The 17336-nt window shown below is 43.0% G+C and overlaps 1 protein-coding gene across 1 annotated transcript in view; it reads left to right on the top strand.

Moving 5' to 3' along the window:
* The window catches only part of KREMEN1 (kringle containing transmembrane protein 1), a 63804-nt gene that overhangs the window by 25836 nt on the left and 20632 nt on the right, over positions 1 to 17336 (top strand). Inside the window, exon 4 of the mRNA XM_082853280.1 lies at positions 14369 to 14493. Coding sequence (XP_082709406.1) covers positions 14369 to 14493 — 125 coding nt within the window. The remainder of the gene's footprint in view (positions 1 to 14368; positions 14494 to 17336) is intronic.

The raw sequence follows: 17336 nt of genomic DNA, 5'->3' as shown, positions 1-17336 counted from the left end.
TTCTTATTGCAGAGAGAAGAAATACAGATTTTTAAAAGGAAATTCCAACAGCATCAAGTTTACCACTCCTCTGTGTCCCGCCTTCTAAATCTCTAAGTCCTATTGGTTTGGCTACTGAGGGAGAAATCATTTGGCTTAATGTCCACCCCTTGCGCATGTCTGTTGTTAAATAATCATCCTCACCAGTCCAATTCCTCTTTATTTTATTGCTTTTGAGGGACATGCTGTGTAATGCTTAGCATGGCTTTTGTTTTGTTCTTTTACCTATAGATTCTTATAAAAGTTTTGTACAGTTTTTTAAAGTAAGTAATCTAGTTGAGGGGGAGCAGAACCTGCAAATGGCACTTAAAGGCAGATATAATTTTTTTCACATACCTGATTAGGGCCTGAGGCCACAGGCATGAGATATTTATCATGTTGGCTCCGAGAGCTATTTTTGGTTTGCTGTTAAATATTCACCTGATTTCTACAAACTCAACTATAAAAATTCATCTTTGAAATAGGGAAATTTGAATACAGGCTGAGTATTAGATTATATTAAGAAATCACTCTTAATTTTATTAGGTACAATAATGGCATGGTCATTTACATATACAGAGAGTCCTTTTTTTTTTTTTTATTTTGCGGTATGCGGGCCTCTCACTGTTGTGGCCTCTCCCGTTGTGGAGCACAGGCTCCGGACACACAGGCTCAGCGGCCATGGCTCACGGGCCCAGCCTCTCCACGGCATGTGGGATCTTCCCAGACCGGGGCACGAACCCATGTCCCCTGCATCGGCAGGCGGACTCTCAACCACTCTGCCACTAGGGAAGCCCAAGAATGGTTTTTTAAAAGTGGCTATTTGTTGATGCTGGGTAAGGGCCTCATATTCTTTCCTACTTTTGTGTATAGTTGAAAGTTTCAATTATAAAAATAATTTTTGTAATATTAAAAAATTTTATAACATTTAAAAAATTTAAAAGTGAATGTGTAAATACATTCAAAGTATCTGGATTCAAATGTGTAACATGACTAAGCTAAATTGTAGTACTTTTTAAATATAACTCACAGGTATTTGAGTTATTTATTAAGGTTAGTTATTAAAGTTTTAGTTATTAAACTTATTAAAACTATTAGTTATTTAAAGTTATTAAAACTATTAGTTATTAGAGTTAGTTATTTAAAATTAGTTATTAGAGTTTAAAATCACAAGGACTTTAGAAGTGATTAGCTGTGACAAATGACATTATTTAAGCTCTAACCATATACCAGACCTTGTACAAAGTAGAGGACACAGGGTGGCATGATCTGCAGCCTGTGGGGAGCCCCTAGTTTAGGACTGAAGGCCGACATATAAACAGATCAGCAAATGTGAGATACTCTGTAATAAGTGAGATGAGCAAAAGGATGGGAGCACTAAAGGGGGGCATCTGCCCTGGCACGGTGGGTGGCAGGCCTGCTCTTTGTCAGAGGGCTTCTGGAAGGAGTGGGGTCTTAGTTCAGGGCTTCTCCCACTGTAAGGTACATACCATCACCAAGGATCTTATTAAAGTGCAGATTCTGATTCAGTAGTTCTGGGACAGATCTGGGACTCTGCATTTCTAACACACCCCTGGGATGCTGGCACTGCAGGACCACACTTCAAGCAGCCAGGTTCTAGGTGTTAGGGTTGGGCAAAGGGAACAGTTTACATGCGTATACACACACACACACACACACGTGAATTCCCAAGCAAAATCAGTGTTGCTGAGATATCAGTTTTAAGAAGGAAGGACAGGAGATGAGGTCCGAGAAGAATTAGATGGGGCCAGGTAATGTTCTGGGTATAGACTTGACCCAAGAAGATAGTGATGAGGCTGAGGGGAGTGTGGAGGGTCAGAAGGAAACATTTCTCCATAACTTTTTAAGCCTCTGTATTAGGGATATGGGGTGAGGTTTCTCCTTCCTAATCCGTGAGAAGTTCTCTAGTGATTGTATCATATTCTCCCAGACCAGCCTAAGAGGATGCCAGCAATGGCACCTCTGCCATATGGGAACTTCGGTCAGTCTCACTGACTCAATTTCCTTTTATTTAAATGATACCCTGACTTTGTTAAAACAGATTTGTTGTTCTTTACAAAAGTGCAACCCCCAAAACAGGATTTGAAACCTTCCGATTGTGATCCCTAATAAGAGTTTTTCAAGTTCAGACTTCGAGTTTTAAAGTTCAGACTGAGTTTTTAAAGTTCAGACTTTGAGTAAAAAGCCAAGGGCACTTTGGTAGTAGTGGTCAAAGCAGTCTCTGAATTATAGAAAATGTTTCGTTTTTGTCAGCACTTTCTGCATTTTAATGTCAGCACTGATTTTTAAACATTTTAGCTTTTATTTCAGTTATTATTGAGTACCTAGTACGTGTACAGCACTTATATTCACATTATCTTATTAACCTTTTCAACAATTCTATGAAGCAGGTGGTATGTCCTCTCCCGCCTGCTCCCCTTGGTCAGATGAGAAAATGAAGCTGGAGTGGTTAAGTGATTTGATGAGGATTACCCTCTGAGCCAAATAGGATTTGAATCTAGGACTCCTAATGGCAAGACCAGTGCCATTTCTGTCCAGTACTTGAGAACAGCCCCATTTCCTTTATTTCCTTAAAAGCGGGAACCTAGAGATGGATCCAGGCTACTGTTGAGGTCATTCTTGAGAATTTTTCTTTGTGGATTGTTTGGGAATTAGAGTTTGAAATTCTGATAGTATGCTGAATTATTAGGATTGCCTTTTTGACATTGTAGAAACCAAAGGATTAACTCAGTGGCGACAGAGGGTCTGCAGTTCAAGCTGTTAGCTCCAAGTCATTTTCTTTTCTTCTTTGAGTTTGGGAAATCCCAAGCCCCGGGAGTAAGCAGGCTGCGATGGTATCCAGGAAGCATTTGTTGCAGGCAGAGCCAGCTCTGGAGACTGTTGGGCCCATCTCCGTGGGTGTTCCCGGCCCAGCTGTTCTCAGCTGGGAAGGGGCTCCCCAGAAGTGGACCTTTTGTTTGAAACCCTGCATCAGCAGCCTTGTCCAGGCCTCAGGGTCTCTCCCAGCACCGTGTTTCCATTGCACTGGCTGAACCTCACCTTGAAAAAGACACATCTCAGCACGTCACTAACACTTTACAGCTAAAATGAAATCTTAAACTTCAGCTGGTAGCCAAAGAAAAGATGAACGTTAATAATATGAATTATGCCAACTCGTTTTTTACCTTTTCTCTCTTTCCACTACAATTATTTAATGTTTTTGTCTAATTGAACCCTTTTAGACTACCCAAATTAGCATGGTCAGTATCCTGTTTTTGATTGTTTATTCTTGCTTGATGTGAGCAGTTTTGTTTTCCCAACTGGACTAAGCTGTTCAAATATCGGCACAGGGGTAGCTCTGGAATCTCTGAAGGAGAGACTTAAGGTGGAGGGGTACTCGAGGGTTTCTCTGAAAGCTGTGTTTGCTCAGCCGGCCCCCTCATTTTACTTGGACTGTATGTTTATTTACAGAGGGGTACTGATGGAATTTATTGGGGCTTTCCCTCCTCGAACCATATATTTAAAAAATCTTCCACAACATCTAGCACTGTGGAGGCTGTAACAGGTGCTCACTAAATATTCTTGCTGATGTGATGTCATATCTCTCCCAAGAAGAGAGACAACACAATCTAGTGGAAAGAATGTGGCCTCCAGAGTCATACCGGCTTAGGTTGTAATCATTACTCGCTTAATAGCTCACAGCCAAATGACTCTCCTCTGAGGCTTGGTTTCCACATCTCTACCTTTCAGGGTTATTTTGAAGATTAGATGAGTAAAATACACATGACTCTGAGTCCAGGACCTAACAGAGGGAAGGCATGCAAGTAACAGCGTGGATTGTGGTGGCCTGTGCTTTCTCCAAGGCATAAACCACCATTGGCATGCTCCTGTCATCTAATTCCTAAACAGGTTATTCCTGACGTGCATTTTATTTCTTTCTGTTCCTGCTTTATATGACTGGCCCCAGGGCCCCGGAGCTGTGCCTCAGCTGCTCGGAGGCCGTTCCCCTGGGGCCCGATGTGACACTGCACTCAGGGAGCACAGGAGGCCCCACATTCGTTCTGACAGTGCAGTTTTATGGTTTCAGATCTGGCATATACTCGATTACTCATTGTTTTTGGCAGTGGATATTATTTAATTTTTCACTAAAAAAATACAGACTTTCTGAACCAAATGGACATTTTCCTCAGCGACAGTTATGTATATCACATTTCCAAAATGTTCTAAAGCAAAGTTGTGTAAAGCATACTAATAACTTAAAAAGGGAAAATCATTTAGATCAATAAGGGCAATTTTACTGTAAAATCTTTACACCAGCACTTGCCTGTAAGGAGTATACATAAACATAAGAAATAGTCCCTACCCTCAATCTTATGATGTAATTAGGAATCTGAGTTATAAACACAGGAGAAAATTGGAGACCAGCCCACCAATTATATAAATAAGATTGAATTACGAGGTAGAGAGCTGTGAGTTTTTGAAGATGAGAGGGCTCCGTGAGGGTTGGGGAGCTGGAGGCATTGTTATCAAGGCTGGTGGGGCTGGACGGGTCAGGGCACAGCAGGTCAGGGAACAGCTGGACAGAGACTTGGAGGAAGGACACGGGATTGCCATGCACGCTGGTGGGAGCCAAGATGCCTGAGGAAAGGAGCAGACAGAGAGGAACCGGATCAGAACCTTGAAAGCCAGGGCTGATTAGTTGGCAGCTGACACGCTGAAAGCCCTTGTTCAGGAAGATGAGCCCAGTGTCCGTTAGAGGGTAGATCGGGGGAGGGACGTTTGGGGAGGAGAGAATGGGTGTAGATTTCTAAACGCAGGAGATGAGGGCCTGGGTGGTGGTGGCAGCAGTGAGATCGTGCAGGAAGGGTTAATCCAAGATGCATTTAGGAAGAAGTCAGAACTTGACAAGTGGAATATATAAGGGATGAAACAGCAGGAAGAGTAAAAGATGCCTCTGTGGTTCTTTGCCTGGGATATTTGTGGTGTCCCAGAAAAAAAGTTCAAGTCAGACTGAGCTCTTCTTCCCAGAGACACAGCTGTATCATTCCTCTTGAACTTGGACTGAACTTTTGTCAAGTAAGGTGTTTCAGTTGTCTGTTACTGCATCAGAAACCACCCCAAACCCCAGTGGCTTAAAACAACAACAACTTGTCATTTCTCCTGACTCTGTGGGTTGGCTGAGTTTCAGCTCGGCCATGCTTCTACTGCTCTTACCTGGGCTCAGTCGGGTGGCTGCATCCACCTGGGGGCTCTCCTGGGGCTGGGGCATCCAAGACAGCTTCAGGCCTCTACCTGGGCAACCTCTCTTTCCAACAGCATACTTAGACCTCTTATAGGGTGGCTGGCTTCCAAGAGAAGCTTCCAGTCCCCTTAAGAAGTGAACTCAGAAGTCCACCATATTCTGTTAATCAAAGCAAGTCACAAGGTCAGTCCAGATTCAAGAGGAGAAGAAATTGATTCCAAGTTTAAAGTGGGGAGTCACACACATGTATGACATAAGTGGGGAGGGGAGAAATGATTAGACCCTCCTTTGGAGACTGTCTACCGCATTATATCACCAGAAATTAAGTTTCAAAGAAGGAACTCCTGCCAGAGGAGAACTATCTCTGTGATACATCAGGGTTATATGGGGGTCAGGATCCTTAGGAACTCTTACCACCTTCCCCTAAAGGTAAAATTTCAAAGCGGAAGAAAAAGCAGTGTTTACTTATTTATTTGGGTGAGTCGATAACAAGACTCAGAGACATAAGTAGGGCTGCTTTGAAGAATCAGAATTGATATTTAGAAATAAAGTTATAGAGGTAGAGGGATTCCCTGGTGGTCCAGTGGTTAAGACTCCATGCTTCCACTGCAGGGTGCACGGGTTCAATCCCTGGTGGGGGAACTAAGATCCCGCATGCCGCACAGCATGGCCAAAAAAAGAAAAAAAACTTTAAAAAAAAGTTATAGAGGTAGAAAGGGGCCATATTATGATAGGACTTGGACCAAACTGGTGGCTGTCAGGTTTGGAACGGAAGTTATAGATGGACAGGATGGGGTACAGTGTGCTCATAGTCATGGGCTGAGAGTGTGGAATAATCCACGCTTAGCCTATTGATGCTCTGAAGGAGGTATTTGAATTGGCTGGTCCTCTGATAGGACACCAGTGGTATCATCTCATGTGTACTTAGTCCTTATTCCCACGGAAGGGAGAATTCAGCTACTGAGGCACCAATGTGGAGTCCCTGAGACAGAAGATAGTCTCTGCCACACAAGGTTAAATGATATTTAAAATAAGCAGTCACCGCCCCCCCCTTCTGTAGCAGGAAACAAATTGCTTGTTCTTGAGAACTTTCCCATCAAGAATTTAATAGAAGCAGGTATACTTATATCATTTTGATGTTTTTGTCAATGTTTCCAAACAATGTACTTTGAAATCAGATCACTTCTTATTCATTTTTATATAATTCTCCTGATGCTCTTCACCACACATTAGTGATCAGAAATAAGATGCAATTCCCCAATCCCTGCCTGCAAGACCTGAGTAGGGTCTTACTGTAAGTTGAAGGGAGTTTTGCCTTAAGTCATGGACTGTGCAAGAATGAACTGCTGTTGGGTTTGACTGATTGTATATGGGTTGTGGTGTGGTGTATCTGAAGGCTATTGAATGCAACTTACAATGCTTAATAAAAATCTTTATTCTTGTAGTATAAAAAAATAAGCAGTTACTGCATGGTTTCTGAAGAACCAAATTTTTATTTGTAAGAAAAAGTAAGAGGAGTTCTGTACAGCCAGGGAAGAGTTTTCTAAAATGTAGAACTTTGCTTCTGGTTTCTCTCTCTTGTTTTTTTTTTTTTTTTTTTTTTTTGGCGGTACGCGGGCCTCTCACTGTTGTGGCCTCTCCCGTTGCGGAGCACAGGCTCCAGACGCGCAGGTTCAGTGGCCATGGCTCACGGGCCCAGCCGCTCTGCGGCATGTGGGATCTTCCTGGACCGGGGCACAAACCCGTGTCCCCTGCATCGGCAGGCGGACTCTCAACTACTGCGCCACCAGGGAAGCCCTGCTTCTGGTTTCTTAAACAAATATCTCAGATTTGGTCAGAGCACTGGAATAGAAAACACAGTAATGGGTCAGGACTTCTTCTTAAGCAAATTACCATCTGAAGATTTTTATTCAGATTGAGCTTGTACAATAAAAGCCATGTTTTCTGTGTTTGTCAGGAATTGTTAGATTGCGAGGAATAGAACTCACTCAAGCTAACTTGAGCAAAAGATTTATTTATTGGAAGGACACTGGGAGTATATTGCAGAAGTCAATACCTGTGTCCCAAGAACCTGGGAAGGAAGTACCCACTCTTGCCATTTCTCTTTGGGACCACATGGCCTCCCGTCTATGCCTCTCTCTCAGTATGGTGTCCATTCTTCTTCCTCTTTGTGGACCAACAGAATCAGCTCACTCATCCACTCACGTACTCCAAACGTGGCTGGTTGCCTTAATCCCTACTTGACTGAACCCTACAAGTCCAGTGCCTGTAATTCACTTACTGGAATCCAGTTCCACCTTCCTGGGAGAGAGGATCTGGTGGCCCCAGTGGGAGTCAGCTGTGGCCAGAGGATGGGTGGGGTTCTTTGGCCTGTCCCCACCCAGCAGCAGTTACGGTAGCAGGTAGCAGGTCCGCTGAGACAGTGGTTCTCAGAAAAGGGCTGTTGGCTGTGGAGGCCCCCATGGAGGTGTGTTTAGCACCTTCACAATGAGGCCACAGTTATATCCAAATGTAATGGCTATTTAGGAAGCCTGCCTGGTTGCTTCCCAACAGTTCCTTGTGGTAGTAAAAGAACAATAGTTCTTGGATTAATCCGAAGAGAGAACCATCTTCCCTCAGCCACCTCTAAAACTTTTATCTCTGTCAGGAACTCTGAACATCTGAAGAGGTTGTTGGTAATTAACTGTCACATTTTAAAGCATCAAGTATGATAAACAAGGGGTCCATTTATATTTTAAGATGATTTTTAAAAATTGAATGTGTTGGAGCCTCTTTGGTAAGAAAAATATGCATGACCAAGCAACAGGACTTTAAAGTGGTCTTGAAAGTAAAAAGGAATCTGAGGACAAATATCCTTTTTCAAATTGACTTTTCCTCCCTGCTTCTGGGAAGAGCTAAGGGTGGGACACAGTCTGGAAATCCACTCAGTTGACTAGTCATGCTTTTGAAGACGACAATGACGTGTCTTCTCTGGCGAGACTTCGAGCCACACTTTCCAGTGCGAGTCAGAGGCAGTGACAGCCCTCAGAGGCCAGCCTTGTGGGACACAGGGCGCTGAGGGACTGCGTGTTTGCAGATTCAGTCCTTATTCTCAGGAAGTCACTTTCGTTTAGCTCCCAGACTGTCCCTATGAGGAAAGGGGGGGGGGCAGGGACACCAAGAAAAATACCGTGGAGTGAGAATCTGCCACTCTAGAGCTGACCTCTGCTCTCCAGTTAGTTCCATCTTGTGTGTCCCCATGCAAGGACCTTAACCTTGCTGAACTGCAGCTTCTCAGTCACCTAGGAAGCACATCACCTGTCCCACCTTCTTGAAAGGGACCTGAGTTTCATGTGAAAGGCTCGCATGGCAGTGCACTGTATCTAGCCAGATGTAAGAGGTTAATATTTTAATATCTAGAATCAAACCCAGTTTTCCAAGGTGGCTGCCTTTGACTTTATCTTTTAAGTCAATGCTATTTTACTCTTCTTTTTTTTTAATTAATTTATTTTTGGCTGCATTGGGTCTTCGTTGTTGCACACGGGCTTTCTCTAGTTGCGGCGAGTGGGGGCTATTCTTCGTTGCGGTGCGTGGGCTTTTCATTGTTGTGGCTTCTCTTGTTGCAGAGCATGGGCTCTAGGCGCACTGGCTTCCGTAGTTGTGGTATGCAGGCTCAGTAGTTGTGGCTTGTGGGCTCCAGGGTGCAGGCTCAGTAGTTGTGGCACCAGGGCTTAGTTGCTCCACGGCATGTGGGATCTTCCCAGACCAGGGCTTGAACTCGTGTCCCCTGCATTGGCAGGCAGGTTCTTAACCACTGTGCCACCAGGGAAGTCCCATTTTACTCTTCTGTTAACCGAGCAGGTTATTCTTGTTGGTGTGGTAAATGATGAAAGCCTTGTTGTATATAATGATAACAAACACTGTTTATTCAGCACATACTATATTGCCAGGCCTTGTGGTGTTTACTTTATTTACATTATCTAATTTTAATTCTCACAAGAACCCTTTGAGGCCCATATTGTTCCTCATTCCACTGTGGACGAACCTCAGCTTAGAAAGGCCATGGTGGGGGGCCCAGAGTTAAGCCTGGGGTCCTTCTGACTCGAAAGCCCACATTTGTGAATGCTGCAAAATGCCGGCTGCTTCTGGACAGGTGATGGTAGCACCAGTGCTCTTCAGAACGTTGCCAAGAACTGGGAAGTGAGCAAGCAAAAAACAACCCCTGAGCTACAGTGTGGATGGCCGAAAGTGGGACGTGGTAAAGGCCTTCCCTCTTTCAGAAACTATCATTTTCCACACAGTTCTAATAAGCTCGATAGTTTTCTTCTAAGCCTAAGAAGCAGAAAATTAAGAAGAGGATAAGCAAGGACCACAGCCACGAACAGTAGCAAGTAGATGCTAAGACTCCTTCCAGTTCTAATGTTCTGAGGGTTCAGCTGCCCCAACAGTAACCACGGAGACAGATTAACTATTAAAGTCAGACACAGGAACACAGAAAAGCACACCAGTCTGGGACCATTTGGTGACGTACATCTGGTGACCTCAAGCCACCAAGAAAAACTTAAAGTGCGTAAGTTAAACTAAGTTTTTTTTAAAAAAATAGCTAATGCATTTTAGAAAAGTTTCATCCAAAATGATAAAGATAGAATTTTAAGTTTTAAAGTGAACCTTTAATGGAGAACTTGGTTATCTGGAATGGTGTTTCCAGATAGTCAAAGAGGACAGAGAGGAGTCAAAACCAATGGGTACTGGCTGTAAGTGGACGTCGTGATGCAGATCAGCTCTGCCTTTCACTCTGCTCTGCTCTCTCGACTCCCTGCTGCCTAAGAGGTACCCTTCTCTCTCCATGAGTTCAGCTGGCAATGTGGGACACATTTGTTCACTCAGCACACAGTTTTAGAGCACCTGCTGTATGGCTAGGACCATGCCAGGCCCTGGGAATACAAGTGGGCAGAAGGTACAGTCCTACCCTTAAGTTGTTCATGGTTAACTGGGGAGAGAGACACATAAACAAGTGTTTAGAATCAAGCTTAGCATAGGCTGCTGTAGGACTACACAGCAGGGGCGTATAACCTGTTTTGTGGGATGGGAGGATGATGGGAGGCCCATGGGGCTTCCCAAGGGAAATGATGCTCAGGCTGCAATCTTAAGCAGGGAAGAGCATTCTAAGCAGAAGAAACAGACTTTTGTAAGAAAGTCCAGAGGCCATAGAGCAATGTGCAGGTGGGAAACTTGCAGATGCACTATGATTTATCTTGGCTTTCATATAGAATGTGAGCTGAGGGATAGAGAGAGGGGTCATGCTGATGGGGGTGGGGTAGGGGAACAGCACAGATCAGGCAGGACCTTGTGTACCATGTGAGTTTGGACTTTATCCTGAAGGGCAGCATGGGAGCTTTGAGGGTTTTAGGCAGGGCTCCTGCATACCTCTGCATCTCCTGCTGCTTTTCCCTCTCTTTCACTGGTCATACTCACTACTTTGTGTTCCTGCAAAGGCCAAGGTTGTTCTTGCCTTAGGCCTTTGCCCTTGGCCTTCCTCTGCCTAGAATGTACTGTAAAGATTACTCTGCTTGCAGTGTACTAACTAGATTAGAATAGGGTGAGCCTAGGAGCAGGGAAATGGAATAGGAGACTGATGGGATAGTCTGAGTGGGAGAATGGTGGCCTAAACGGGGGAAATGGCAGGCTGGATAGAGACGTGGACAGGTGTCTGCAATATTTTAGGAGGTAGAATTGACAGTGTCTGGCAAGCGATTGACTTGGGTGTCAAGGATGATACCTAAGGCCATGGGTATTCAGAGGGGTGGAGCAGCAGCAGCATGGTGTGGTCTGATTTCCAGTGATCTACCTCCCGGTGCGTTTTGGGACCTCACTGCCCCACTGGAACATGAGCTGCCTGGATTTGCTCACCGAATTATTGTGAATAAAGCTTATAGGTTCCAGCTGCATCAATGCAAACTACGACCCTGTTTATGTCTAATCTTAACATTTATGATTATGTGCCTTGGGCTGTCTATAAATGAATACATAATATCATGCTTATTTGTGAACATAATGGAATAAATGAGAGAGAAATCAGAGTAAATGACCAAGACGATCACGATCAAGTAGCTCTTATTAAAAACCATTAAACGCATGGCTCAGGTTTCCATATGTAAAGCCCCTTTAACAAACTTGGCTTATATGATATGCCTCCGACTAGAGATGCTTACTTAACTCACTGCATTTGTTTAAACTCTAAAATCCAGCCATTCCCAAGCTAGGCCCCCACTGAACACTGTGAACTCCTACTGCTTAGAGCTTTTCTGTTTGCATTTGCTTCTATAGAGATTTGGTTTGTTTCCGAAAGATGCATTGTAACATTTGTGTGGTGAGCCACATTTGTTATATTTGAACCATGTGTGATGCAAAGGAGAAGGGTAACCACTTGGCTTAGGGGGGAAGGATGACTCTTTGGGTTAACTTCCTGCCAATTTAAAATGAGCTGGTTAGATGTAGATGGTGACAGAAATTAAAAAGTGTGTATGTGAAAAAAAAAAAAGTGTGTATGTGTACATATATATATTATGCACACATATACCTATATACATGTATATTTTTATATGCCAAAAACTAGTTTGGATATAAAGCTTACTAAACTGGACCATGCTGTTCTCCAGTCTTAAACATAAAGGAAAAGTGCTTCCTAAGAATCTATATGTCTCACTTTGGAATTAGATAATGTATAACTCTTGACTGACCTAGAAGTGCTTCTAGGACCAGGCCTCATTCATGTCTTATTATAGCTGTAGTTATGTAAACTGTGAGGAGCCAAACAGAGAACGTAGGGAAAGGGCTTCATCTGATAGTGAAGTGATTCAAAAATTAATAACACAAATGGAAAACTAAGGGGCAGAGAGGTTGATTTGTCCATGGCTCACAATAAATTCATTCCTTCATTCAATGAGCATATATTTAGTATGTGTTATATAGGTGTGTTAGTTGTCTATTGCTGTATGACAAATTACTCTAAAATTTAATGAATCAAAACAACACACATTTTTTAATGACTTTTTTAAAAATTATTTTTATTTATTTATTTGGCTGCGTTGGGTCTTCGTTGCTGCACGTGGGCTTTCTCTAGTTGCGGCGAGCGGGGGCTACTCTTCGTCGCGGCGCACGGGCTTCTCATTGTGGTGGCTTCTCTTGTTGCGGAGCACTGGCTCTAGGCGCACAGGCTTCAGTGGTTGCGGCTCGCAGGCTCAGTAGTTGTGGCTCGCGGGCTCTAGAGCACAGACTCAGTAGCTGTGGCGCATGGGCGTAGTTGCTCCACGGCATGTGGGATCTTCCCGGACCAGGGCTCGAACCCATGTCCCCTGCATTGGCAGGCAGATTCTTAACCACTGCACCACCAGGAAAGCCCCAGCACACATTTATTATCTCACACTTTCTGTGGGCCAGGAAATCTGGGCATGGCTTAGCTGGGTCCTCTGCTTCAAGGTCTCTCATGTGTCTGCCAGGGCCGGGATCTCCTCTGAAGGTTCCTCTGGGGAAGGATCTACTTCAAGCATACATAGTTGTTGGTGGGATTCAGCCTTTGCAGAAACTGAAAGTCTCAGTTCCTTGCTGGCTGTTGGCTGAAGGCCATTCTCAGTTCCTTGCCATATGACATCTTGGGCATGATATGTGGCTTTATCAAAGTATGTAAGCTGAGAGGGCGATAGAGAGAGTCTACTAGCAAGACTAAAGTCACAGTCTCTTGTAACCCAATCACAGAAGTGGCATCCCCTCAACTTTGCCACGTTCTGTTGGACGAAAGCAAGTCACTCTTCCAGCCCACACTCAAGGGGAGGGGATCACACAAGGGCATGAACACCAGGAGGTAGGGATCATGGAGGGCCGTCTTTGAAAGCTGTCTACCACAGTTGGTATATATATTTAGGTTTCCTTATTCTCAGTTGCAGCTTTTTCTACTAGACTAGTGTGTGAAACACTAATATTCACTGTGGTAAACAGAATAATCTCCTTCCCCAAAATGTCTATTTTGTAACCCCCAGAATCTTTAAATATGTTACCTTACATGGCACATGTGATCAAGTTAAGAATTTTGAGATGGGGAGGATTGTCCTGAATTACCCAGGTGGGCCAGTGTAACCACACAGGTCCTTGTAACATAGAGGCAGGAGGACTAGAGTCAGAGAAGGTGATGTGATGATAGAAGCAGAGGGGGGCAAGCAGAGGCTGGGATGGGGCAGCCACAAGCCAAGGAATAGGGGCAGCTTCTAGGAGACGGAAAAGGCAAGAAACAGGTTGTCCCCTCGAGCCTGTGAAGAAACACAGCTCTGCTGACGCCTTGATTTTAGCCCCAAAAGACCCATTTAGTACATCTGACCTCCAGAACTGTTAAGATAATGAATTTATGCTACTTTAAGCCACTAGATTTGTGGTCATTTATTCCAGTAGCAATAGGAAACTAATACATTCACCAAAGGACCTGGTTAAACCAACTTGCGGGGCTTTTTAAGAAACAAGGGGAGGCATAAGGCATAGGATGGTGGGCTTCCAAGGGCTTTTTTTGCTGTCTAGTGACTCTGAACCGTAATTTACATATTGTAGCTTCTCTGTTTTTAGGAAGTTATTCCTAGTTCTCGTCAATACTAAATTCTATCAATATTGAACAGGTGAAAAATTTCTTAGGCTTAGTTATATGGGCCTCACTCGTCAAAATAAAACAAAAACATAGCAGCTAGCAGAGGACACTAAGCCTTCCTTTTTTTTTTTTTTTTTTTTTTTTTTTTTTTTGCGGTACGCGGGCCTCTCACTGCTGTGGCCTCCCCCATTGTGGAGCACAGGCTCCGGACGCGCAGGCTCAGCGGCCATGGCTCATGGGCCCAGCTGCTCCGCGGCATATGGGATCTTCCTGGACCGGGGCACGAACCCGTGTCCTCTGCATCGGCAGGCGGACTCTCAACCACTGTGCCACCAGGGAAGCCCAAGGTTTCCATTTTTAAAGTTTATTGCTTGTTATTCATTTGCACCTTAGGAGTGGAAATGTTGGCTGAGATGAGAGTACCTGACACAACACGCTTTTCCCTCTTGGTGTTCACAGCCAGATGTTGTAACGTTCTTTTGTTTTTCTTTTTTCTTCAGTGCCTGGAAACCTTGGCTGCTACAAGGATCATGGAAACCCACCTCCTCTAACTGGTGCCAGTAAAACGTCTAACAGACTTACCATACAAACCTGTATCAGTTTTTGTCGGAGTCAAAGGTTCAAGGTAATGGTTCTGTGGCTATGTATCTATAGAAAAAGATAAAGGTGTAAGTGCATTCTGCTAAGATACCTTTAAAACATATAAATTTTAAAAAAACAACCTGTGAAGCTATATGACTGTATACTTTTCTGCCAAGGAGAAGTTGGAGGAAGAGTGAGGCTTGGGATTCAAGGGCGTGAGGCAGCACTCTGTCCAAAGACTGTGAGAAAAGGGGAGGAAAAGCACCAATATCTGCATCCCAGTTTGACCTCCAACACAGTTACATGTGTCCTTGAGCCCCTGCATGTTATGAGCAGAGACATCTCTGGCTTCCTGGGGGATCTGGGAATAAGCCAAGGTAGTGGTTACTTCTTTGATACATTAGGGGGCCCTAGCCTGGACACCAGTCCAAAATAGTTTCTTTCCTTCCTATCCATTCTTCTATCTGAAACTCATTCGTCAGTCATGAAGGTTCAGTAATGCTCTTGTTTATTATATCAAAAAAAAGAAAGAAAAGTCTTTCCCTCCCTCCCTCCCTCCCTCCCTCCCTCCCTCCTTTCCTTCCTTCCTTCCTTCCTTCCTTCCTTCCTTCCTTCCTTCCTTCCTTCTTCAGTCAAAAGATCATTAATCAGACCCAAGCGAGGAGAATAGACTGGCAGGGTTCAGGGCCTCTGTGGGGCAGGTAGCTGAGCAAGGCAGTCAGCCCAACGTGATCAAGGGATTGGTTGCTTGCAAAAGATTGAGCGTCTAAGTAACTATATTGAGGATAATGGGAGCCAGGTTTCTCATTATTAGAGAAGAAAGCCAGGGAAAACTGGAATGAAGCCTATAGTGTTGGACAGGGATTGAAGTTATTAGTGTAGTGCATGGTTTCTGATACATATATAGAGAGAAGTAAATTTAACTATAAAAGTGTGTGTGTGTGTGTGTGTATGTATGTATGTATATACATGTATATTTCCTAGGTCTGTCCACTGAAAAGGCCTGGGAACAGTGCCACACTGGTAGTAAAGGTCACATTTAGCACTCATATCTTGGTTTATAAATACTGTTCTCCATTAAAAAGAACTAGGGCTCCTTGGAGAAAATTGCTGATTCTAGAGAAATCGCAAGATAAGGTTGTTGGGTTTTTTTTTTTCTGAGAAAGCACAAGATGATCCTGAAACATCTTGTACAAGAAAGTAAGGAATGTGAGGGACTTGTCAAAAGGACACAGGAACCCACTTGGAGGGACTCCCACTGGCTAAATCTAACATAATTTGAGCTTCAAAACAAATAATAATAAATATACTCCATTAAATAAAATAAGAATCTGCAAATTCATGCTGATATAAAAAAATAACTGAATACTACCAAATGTAAAATAGATAGCTAGTGGGAAGCAGCCACATAGCACAGGGAGATCAACTTGGTGCTTTGTGACCACATAGAGGGGTGGGATAGGGAGGGTGGGAAGGAGATGCAAGAGGGAGGAGATATGGGGATATATGTATAGCTGATTCACTTTGTTATAGAGCAGAAACTAACACACCATGGTAAAGCAATTATACTCCAATAAAGATGTTAAAAAAAAAAGTGAACAAATAAATGAGGAGAAGAAAAGCATTTCCTTACAGGAGAATGCCAACTAATAAATGTAGAAGAAATGATGGAATTAGAAAATTCACCATTTGGCCACCATCATAGTAATAATTGATTCAGAGAACAAATATCAAGGTATGTAAATATTCCACATCCTCATGGATGGTGAGTAAAAGTTTTACTAGTGAGTGAAAGTTGCGTGAGGAATAGGATATTTATATAGCTTCAGAGATCTCCCCACAAAATACTACCATAAAGGGAAAACAAATAATTCTACAGTGAAGAAAACTGGCGTACACTACCATATGCAGGTGATCAAAGTTAGTATCACCAGTGATGGGACCACTAGACATTGTGTCTCACCTGACCTGTCAAGAGCATAACATCACTTTGGTGATTGTCTGCCAAAAATGCGTAATATGAATATAAGCATGAAACACTAGGTAAATCTGAAACGAGGGACATTCTACAAAATAGCCTTTATTCTTCAGAAATGTTAAGGTCACAAAGGTCAAGGAAGGCCTGTAGCTATTCCAGATTGAAGGAGACTGAGGAGACCCGACAGCTAAGTATGTCTGTGATGCTGGATTGGATCCTTTTCTACAAAGGCAGTTGCCAACTTGAATGTGGGTCTCTAGGTGAGAGGGAAAGGGCAGTTCTTTGTATTATTCTTGCAATTTTTCTGTAGGTTTGGAATTATTTCAAAATGAAAATACAGCATAAGTATTTGAGAAAACACAACACCCATTAATGAGAAAAGTCATAAGCAAACTAGGAAGAGAAGGGAACTTCCTCAATTTGATTACGAGCATCTACCAAAAACGCTAAAGCTAAATTTATGTTCAGTGGTGAAAGGTTCAGTGCTTTACATGTACGATCAGGAACAAACAGTGAGCCCCACTGCCACCTCTTCTGATCAGCATTGTATTGGAGGTCCTTTCCAATAAAATAAGGAAAGAAAAGTAAATAAAAGGCATGTAGGTTGGAAAGGGAGAAGTAAAATTTTCTTTATTTATGGACAAGATGATCATGTATGTAGACATAAGGAATCTATGAAAAAGCTATTAGAACTAATAAGTAGATTTAGCAGGGTTGCAGTTTATAAGGTCATATACAAAAATTAGTTGCATTTCTATATACTAAAAGTGAACAATTAAATTTTCAATTTAAAAATTAATTTTAAAAATAATTTTTAATTGAAGTTTTATTTTAAAAATTAAAACAAAAATTTAAATGCCATTTACAGTAGCATAAATAACAGAAATAAGTTTAACAAAGGATATTGA

This window comes from Leucopleurus acutus, assembly GCF_964270905.1.
Source record: "Leucopleurus acutus genome assembly, chromosome: 13".
Taxonomy (NCBI): Eukaryota; Metazoa; Chordata; class Mammalia; order Artiodactyla; family Delphinidae; genus Leucopleurus; species Leucopleurus acutus.
Note: the sequence above shows the minus strand (reverse complement) of the source record. Positions and strands in the feature narration are given on the sequence as shown.